This window comes from Palaemon carinicauda, chromosome 8, assembly GCF_036898095.1.
Source record: "Palaemon carinicauda isolate YSFRI2023 chromosome 8, ASM3689809v2, whole genome shotgun sequence".
NCBI lineage: Eukaryota > Metazoa > Arthropoda > Malacostraca > Decapoda > Palaemonidae > Palaemon > Palaemon carinicauda.
In genome coordinates this window covers 107653343-107663242 of record NC_090732.1, presented here as the reverse complement: position 1 = coordinate 107663242, position 9900 = coordinate 107653343, and the positions used below count along the sequence as shown (strand labels likewise).

Genomic DNA, 9900 nt, shown 5'->3' with positions numbered 1-9900 from the left:
TATAAAAAAATATTTCATAGGGCTGAAAGTGCTGAAATAAACACATTTGACTTCATAATATTCGTCGTCGCAATTATTTCGAGCCAACTCCTCAATTTAATGACGAGGATATGAAACTCGGAAGAGCATTTGTGGGTCTGTGGCTCAAAATGGCGAATGAGGTTATGACAAATGACTGCAAGTATAAAAATGGATTCATATGTATATATTTTAGGGCAACTCAGGTCACTTCGGTCCTCCATCTCGTGACATTTAATAAATGATTTCGTGAATGTCTCCTTTATCTCATGATTTAAGATGCAATGCTATCAGCTGTATACAAGAATGATGTAAGGTTACTCTTCAAGTTCTATATCATTTACAAAAACACACTTACAAATAATTTTATCTTCCAAAGTAAAGATAAGGATATTAAATTTTTCATCTCTTAAAGTTACCCTTTTTACAGTTTATATTCAGTTTTCTCTTCGTTTCCCAATTTATTAAATTTTATCGAATTCCTCCCATTATCCAACATCCATTTTAGAATTACAATAATTATATATAAATATCTGCTATCACTTCAAAAACTGCCTATGCACATTCGTTAGTACACCATGAATTAATAATTTGAAAAATATGTAAACAAAAATACAGATAATTTCCTTAAAAAACAATATCCAAGCATAGAAAACATGTATGCATTGAGGTATATGCCAATCCGAAAATTCTTGAAAAAACTGAAATAAGTCTTCGGATAAAAGTAAATGCTCAATGCCTCATATACTCCCTTTCTAAGGGTACATATTATATAAGAATACTATTGTTACTAGACAAAACAACTGTAACCTTGAACACTTGATAATATAATGAAACATGAAATCCTTTTTCATTATTTTCTCTTTTTAAACTATGTCAAATTTTTTCGGTCAAGTTTATATGAGATTTATCAATGTATGCATGTGATTAATTTAACGATTTTTATCTTTGTTTGAATTTGGAGATAATCGGTCATAACATTATTGGTACTGACGCGCTCTTAATAACAATATTCAAGTTTAATTTCATGTTAATGTCTCTCACAATAGAATGAATTGTGGAACTACGTCGTGTTTGTTCTTTTCTACACAGAAGCTGGGAAGTGAAGCAGTTTTCAACACCTCATTTGAAGTTTTTTTTTCTTTCACGTTAAACTTTGGAATTTAATAGCTGTCTTTCTTCAACACTTACAACCACGCGAAACAAAATAAACCTTAGTAGCAGCTTGTTTAAAAATTGGATATCGCAGCAATCATATAATCTTCAGATTCATCTGATTATGCTTTATAAGATTTTTCAGCACTTTTTAGACAGCAGAATTTTTATTTTTCAGTGTATATCTTTCCCTAATCGATATTGCTGACACACTTTTGTTTGAAAAGTTCTTCTGCTTTCCTTCATTTGAGATGAGAGGACCGAAAAAATGATCCTCTTTTTTCATGGATTTACTTTTTAAATTTAATTTCATCTAAAGTTTATAGATATATTTACACTTTGATACACAAAAGAGGAAGCAATTAATCAAATTAACATTGTCACATACATTCATGTGTGTATATATATATATATATATATATATATATATATATATATATATATATATATATATATATATATATATATATATATATATATATATATCTGCCAATACATGGTGAACACGTCAATATATACCTACAAAAAGAAGAATTAAAGTATATATAAACGTTATGGTAAGTTTATTTACATTAGGTGGTAACGGAGATGAGGACGCCACCAGTAGTAGTTAAGGTTCAGAAACGTCATTCAGATTATTCGTATATAACTTGAATAGAGAGAGAGAGAGAGAGAGAGAGAGAGAGAGAGAGAGAGAGAGAGAGAGAGAGAGAGAGAGTCCGAGTGCGTATTGTAGTGGTCAACTCGAGTGGAATCAAGCATGATGAACTTCCCAAGCCAAGCTCTTCATATATTCAAATTCATTTCTTTCCTTCTTACCCTCTAAGTTTATTCTCTACAGCGCCGTACTCACTTTTAATATCTACGTATTCCCTTTTTTATATGGGTTGGCGAAGGTCTTCATAACGAAAGGAAAGAAAGATCGAATGTAATTCTTTAAACAAAAGCGAAGCGTTCGCTGTGGGAAAGTCATCACACGAGATTAGAACACAAATTGACAGCCATCTTCAGACGTCTCCCACTAAATAGTGTAGAAGCAAGAATCGCATAACATTGTTATACTTACGTAATTACTTTTTTTTTTTTTTAAATAGAATCCCTAAGAGTCTAGAAACGTGATGGTATATCATTAAACGCGTCTGATGTTCCTTATATAAATGCATTATACCTACGTCTACATTCTTGTTTGAACTTTGATTTACAAATTGGTTATTTACACCTTCTTTTAAATATCAAACCATTATACCTTTATAATACTGTCTCCATCTCCGCTATTTCTCTAATGTCAGATGATGTTCTGAAAAAGAGAGAGAGAAAAAAATTAAATATTATTCAAATATATCACACTATATGAAATGATTCCAACAACATGAAATTAACAAAATATACTGTAATTTCACGTTGATTTTGCATTGTATTTTCCCATGAGGTCATGTAAATAGGAATATTTACAATTCGTCAATTTTGTTCCCTTCTCTTTACTTGAAGCATAACAGGAAATTATGAACCTTAATAGTCAATCTGTTCAATTACTGATTATCTTGCTTTATGTTTATATGAGACCCTTGTGTATGTATTTATGAGAAAGTTCACACATACACATATATACATACACAAGTACATGAACATAAAACTTCTATGCAAACAGTATTTAGCGTGACCATACAAGTTATTGTTTATAGGTGTAAGCATGTCAATATGAAAACAATCATGTAAATCAAATAAATGTTGAGAAATACATATGCAGATTGTAGATTTCTGTTATATATATGCATAAATAAACAAATAAATATAATATATATATATATATATATATATATATATATATATATATATATATATATATATATATATATATATATTCTCATTTGGCATACCGTAGGAAAAGAAATAAAATGCCTATTCTACACTCTAATCCTGAAAAGTGCTAAGTAGAAACTTGTATTCACATTGCAGCAGACTAAATTTAGTTTCAGAGTAGAGCCATTATCACAAAACTCGTTGTGAACATGCAATCTACATTTCATGTCAAATTGTGTTCATTCAAAATAAAATCTTTGCTAGCTGCTTAATTCTTCCAAATTGACAGACAATTTTTAAAGAAAAAGTTGTTGACAACCTTTGGAAATCATCATAGTTGTTGACAGGAGTAGAAAATGCCAGCTAATTACAGATTATTGATAATCTATCTGAAATATCCCAATATTGTTTCTTAACTGTCTTTTATTTTCTTTTTGCTTTAAATTCATGATTTTATTATAGTAAAGGGTAGGGAGATATGATGAGATTAATCATAACTAGACCACGACAACATATATTTTGCTGTGAGAATGCATAAATGAAAATTATAATAAAAATAGATTGGAAATCAAGTACTTATTAATACAACTAAAACAGTCAAACGTGCGGGTGTTTTAGCCTGAATAACACTGATCGGTTGCTGCACATAATATGATACTGTTTTTATGCACAATCCATATAAATATATACAGTATATATAAATGAGTAAAAAAATCATACATATTAGCATACTTCATACGGGAAAGAAGCTTTAAGTTGTGGAAATAAAACACAGTTAGCCGTTAACCAGACCTTTCTCTTTAAAGGAAACATATATAATGCTTAAAATGAAAAAAGGGTCAGTTCCAATGAATTAGTAGACTCTAGCACTCTTTATGGAGCTCGAATCCTTTTAAAAAATTGGGGGTAAGGAATCCTCAAAAGAAGAGCTCTAAGAAAATCAGAAACAGATCGCCTTTCAAAGTTTTTTTTTTTTTTATGTAAAGAAAACTTGAAGTTCTCAATGTAAGTCTATGTTACAAGGAGCGACAATCATTCATAGAGCCAGATGCAAAACGCAGTTCATATGATGTAAGGGGAGAGGTTATAAACAATGTGACTGAAACAAGTCAGTTTTGCCGGACCGGGTGAATGCCAAGTGGCGTGTGGCATTCTCAGACCTCATTCTAGGAAAATGAAGAATATGATCTTCACTAAAAGCATAAGAAAAGGCACTCTTTTGTTCTATGTCCCGTGAACGAACAATCTTGAAAAAAGCATCTAAGAAAAATTGAAAAAAAAATAAGATTAAATACAGCATGCTTTGCTAGGATAGATAGAAAAAAAAGTTTGTTTCAAGAAGATCGACTCTCCCGGAAAGAAAGAAATCTCGACAGTATGTAAAAGTAATATACAGATATACTTTAAAACATGACTGAGCAAAAGTGCTTTCGTGAATTTTCGAGAGTTTTCTCGTTTCCATTTGAGTTTGTAAAAGGAAGAAATTATAGCAGTTGAAGGAGTAGTAGTAGTAGTAGTAGTAGTAGTAGTAGTAGTAGTAGTAGTAGTAGTAGTAGTAGTGTTTATAGTTTATTTCTATTTTTGTAATTGTAAGCCCCTAAACAAACATTTAGTTGTGTTTAAAGTAGAAGTGATACTGTCAGCTATTACTACTGTAGCTTTAGAAGCAGCAGCAAATTGAGTGGAAGTAGTTTTCATGTTAAGTCTTCTTTGGCTGAGAATCAAAATGAAGTGTTATAGTTTCTGGGGGTGTTCTTTTAATCATAGTTAATATTGGATGTGGGACAGAACAGTCATCCGCTTGTAGTGATGGGATCATGTGTCTTTGACATTGTTATTGAAAATCAGCAGCAATAGCAATTGAAGTAGTAGTGGTAGGAGTAGTAGAAGTAGTAGTAGTAGTAGTAGTAGTAGTAGTAGTAGTAGTAGTAGTAGTAGTAGTGGTTGCAGCAGCAGCAGCAGCAGCATCAGCAGCAGCAGCGGCAGCAGCAGCGAGAATCATGCAAGAGGCATTTTGGGGATCACCTACAGTCAAACTTCTGTTACGCGGCCCAACAAGTCTCCCGCGAATGGTTGACGCGTCCTGCAATGTCGAGGATTGACCACGTATTACTTTTAAATGTCGGATGAACAAGAGAACTTAAGTTTAGAGATAAAGGCATCGCATATACTGGAAAAGAAAGGTTTGTGTGAGCTAAGGAATCCAATTGTGCAACGCATTTTAGGAATCAGTCTATGGTCGGGGTTAGTGGGTGGGAACAGGTTCAACCAAGTTCGTATTATTAAACGTTGTAAGTTATTTTGTATATAATCAAAATTATTCAAGTTTAGATTATACTTTTTTTCTTCTTAATTCTAAAATTCGTCTCTTGGTAGTTAGAATTAACATCAAACGTCGCAAGGCCTACCTTTGTTGAGAATTAATTTTGGATCACATATACGTGTTTATACTAAAGAAAAATATTATGCATTCAATTTAATTTGAGCAATGGGAGGCCTATATTGTTTACATAATACGAACCAAAATAACGTTGGTAGATGCTAACTTAAGGATATACAGGATATTTGTCTAAATCAGATTCCTCTCTAAAAACGCAGAGAAGGGCTTTCTACTGCGCAGATTGGAGAAATGAGAAGCTACATTATGTCAGAACATTTTAATAGATTTAGGTAATCGACCACTTCTATATGATTAGAACCGAAGGATATTACTCTTACAATACGATGAGCAAAAGTATAACACATAAAACTATAACAATGAACTAGCTCCTTAAATCAAAAGAAGTAGCTTTATTATCATTACAGTAAGAGGAGTTAAAGGTGTTCTACAGTGATTATTTATTATTCATGAAGAGTAATATGGAGTTATCATATAATAGTGCAACATCCTATAGAATCAAAGACTGGGTGCATTGAAATACCACGAGTGAAGATAATTACTGTGATGAATGACCTTGGAGAGGAAAACTCCTGACTCAGTCCATTGAAGCTGAAGCTAAACATTCTCCTATTGTGCTTAGCCTAAATTAACACAAGGTGACTGAAAACATTTTCTGGATAAGCTCAAGGACAAATTAAATGAAAATACAAAATGAAGGAAATAAATTGAGTGGATAAGCTCAGATGTAGAAATATAAATATATATAAACAAATCAAGCACTCTGAAAGTGGGAAGTGAAACATAAATTCAGTAATCCTAAAGCTGCAAGAAATGAATATGAAGAAAGAAAAGAGACATTGACTAGATAGCAAAAGGTAAATAAAATAATAAGATCCCAAATGCCTGCATGCTATTTGTTTACTAGAATTTCGGTCAAGTTTTCGGATTATATATTGAGAGCGATCTTCACCTATTGGAATGGATTGGTCTAAAGAAATTTTCGCATAAGATCCTGGCGCTGGGGCCGGAGAGTTTATTCCGCGACGAGAACTTAAAGCCGCAAACCAAGTAGCTGCACTATAAAGTTCCGAATTAAAAAAAAGGAATTCAGGTTTGTGGAAGAAAGGAAACTGGAACGGAGGTACACTGTAGTCGAAGGCTAAAAGCGGGTGCAATTATAAGTCGATGAGATGCTTTAATGATGCCTACAGTGCTCCTGGTGAGGTGTACTGCCGGCAATAAACTAAAACGGAAGTACGTCAGACATTTCTGGGATTAATATTCATGACAATTTTTTACATCAACAATCAAATAATACGATGTAATAAGCGGAAATTTTGATGTATACACTTAAACTATTGGGTAAAATGACAACCATAGATGGGATGAATAATTACCAAATACGGTAAACCATTTTTCACGTCCTCCGCAAAATAATGATGTGACCTTCTTATGCTCAACCGTTGCCATTCATCCGTCCCACAATTCTTCAAATGAATGGCCCATTTACGCTTGAGTTATGAATGAGGACTTCTCACATCACTTTCATTGAATATCGTCATAAATTTTCCCACTAAATTCCAAATGATAAATGCCTTTTCATCCTCATATGATGATAATTAACATAGTTTAAATGATTAAAACAGTACTTATTATTCATACATTGGGAATATATATCATGAGTCATCAACTAAAAAACCGAAAACTTATCTAATGTATAAATGTATCCTATTTTTTTCTCCTTATCACTTAGATAAAAATAAATTAAAAATGAAGCAGATCTTGTTCATCTCTACTGCTATTCAACAAAATGTCGTTTTGAGCAAATTACTTTCATAGTTTAAATCTTGTAATATTTTTCTGATGAATATTTCAAATAAAGGAAGATTCAATGGACTATTGAGTCAAGTTCTTAAAGTGAAAGAGGAAATGAAGTAGTCATATAAGCAAAGAAATTAATGCTAATCAAAGTAAAGGTTCAAACTATTTTTCAATCTACCTTTTATGTATCTGCATGAAAACACCCCAATCTCTATAAGTTCCCTTTTCATTTCTCTAATAGCAGAAGGATATATTATAAAAAATATTATTATTTTAAATCGTAACGGGAATGAAGCTGAAAACAGCATGAACTACAAGTAAAATTAACATTGTCTTTTGATTAAGATTGAAAGAGATTCCCAGCGTAGTATTCAACAAATGTCTGCTTAAAAGAGAAACAGAATTGGGTAGAGACAAGTGAATGGTAAACTGTATAACAACCAAAAGTAGTAGATCTGAGATACTCTTGGACGAGTAAAAACAACAATAAAAGAACACAAAACTAAAGAAAAACACACAAAGTACTTTTATACCACTGAATGTCAAGGTTATTTAGCTCCAAACAATTCAGAGATGCCAATGATTTTAGAACAATTCGGTTTATGTAACATAAATTTCGTAACGGGAACTTTAAGTGAATATAGGCTGCTTAAACACATGAACCTACCGTTTGCTATGCATATATATATATATATATATATATATATATATATATATATATATATATATATATATATATATATATATATATATATATATATATATATATATATATATATATATATATGGGTCATAATATAAACATGATCTTAGCATAAAAAATACTCACGGGAAGATAACAGGCAGGTAAGTCCCAAATACTTTCACTTTCACTTAAGCATCGTCGGAGCTTGTTATGAATAAGCTCATCAGGTCGATTCCATAAATATATACGCAATTTAAATAAACATATGGGGAAAATTATCAGGTACCTTATTACGCTTTTACTTCTTGATTGCGCTTTTGTTTTTGTTTTTTAAAACGATGTATGACAAAGAATTGAATTTCACTCGAGTGTTTACGATACGATAATTTTTTTTCCATTTTCATGCATAATGTGAAAAACTGATTTCAAAATGGCCTCAAAACAAAACCATACGTTTATTACGGTCTTGTTCGTGACATTGTCAACAAATTTGCAAGCAGAGGCATGCAGATTAGAGATACAAGTTTTATCCTCACCAAATATATCTCTTAATGGATTGGTCTACTTGAATTCAAAATGACATATCGGCCTCAATAACCCTAGATGTCTGGATGCCAAAAAACTCCCAATCCATCAATCAATCAATCCAAATGACATATAAATGAAGTGGTCGTTTAAATAGTATGGATGAGTGTTGGGTTATATCTTAAATCCTTGATATTATGCCATGCGTCTGCATGCTATGAAAAGTTACATAACCTAAATCGTTAATCAATTGGAACACACCATAATTCTCAATTCCTTGGATAAACACACACAAACACACGCATATATATATATATATATATATATATATATATATATATATATATATATATATATATATATATATATATATATATATATATATATATATATATATAAAGTACTTTAAACGATGTAATAGTGCAGATTTACAAACCATCATAGAGCAATAAAACTATTTTGGGCTGATCTTTTAAAGACAATGAGTTCCGGTCAAGTATGGCATTAATCAGTAACCCTGCGAGTTATTTTATTATCTTGTTTGACAATCACATTAGACCAAACCACAAATATTGATGAATTCACGTAATTACCCCATAAATATATGTTAGTTAAAAAGTATGCATTTATGTCTTTAGATATAAAAATACAATGTTTATCATATTTTTAATTTTCATGATTCTTGTTCATTTAGTTGAATATATAGATTGAATTCGTTTATACAGTTGAGCGATATGGCCCTGAACTGGGATCCGGGAGTCCATTCTACGGTGGGGTACACCTGGAGGAAAACTCTGCAGTCTAGTTGCACCATGGAGTAAAGATTGAGAGGCTGGTATTAAGTTGGAAGAAACGAGCTTGGAATGTAGCTTAATTGTAATGTGTGTGTGTGTGTGTGTGTGTGTGTGTGTAGCTAGAGGCCGAAAGGTCGCTTTAAAAGGGCATTAGGAGATGCGCACCGACGACACTAGACCTTCCGGACTTCTTGGTCATTTGACATCTACCTCGTATAAAATATACTCCTCGCAAATCAAGTTTCTTTTAAATTCACTGTCCGCCTAAAGCGGTTTTCCAATTCCTTCCTATCAACTTTATTATGTTGAACCACTTACTGTTTTCTTACTCCCTTGTACTCTAAAATAAACGAAAATATCACTGACACTTCATATAACATGATTTCACATTCATACCATCAACAATGTTTTTATATTAAAGGAGTTCCAATTTCCTTCTTAATGAATAAAATCATTTATAACGCTTCTGTCCACCACTTCCGATTAAACATACTACATATCTGTCGCAATAATTTTGCTATATTGTAACTTATCGATCTTCTTAGCCTTGGTCACAGTGGTGAATTAAAAGTATATCTTACTTCCTAGCCATCATTTTGGCCTTTAATTAAATAATATTACGTATTGAAATTATCCCACTAATTAAATATCCTACATAAATAAGATACAGGCACAAACACGCTAAGCTAACAGGAAAGATCCATAAAAATGTTAGTTACTTT

The 9900-nt window shown here is 31.8% G+C and overlaps 1 protein-coding gene across 3 annotated transcripts in view; it reads right to left on the bottom strand.

The window, feature by feature from the left end:
• Positions 1-1835: 1835 nt before the first annotated feature.
• Nmdar2 (NMDA receptor 2) overlaps positions 1836-9900 on the bottom strand; it is a 1133867-nt gene continuing 1125802 nt past the window's right edge. For all 3 annotated transcript variants that reach the window (XM_068378799.1, XM_068378801.1, XM_068378800.1), the window contains one exon: positions 1836-2470. In XM_068378799.1, the coding sequence (XP_068234900.1) occupies positions 2422-2470 (49 nt within the window). In that variant the 3' untranslated portion in view covers positions 1836-2421. The remainder of the gene's footprint in view (positions 2471-9900) is intronic.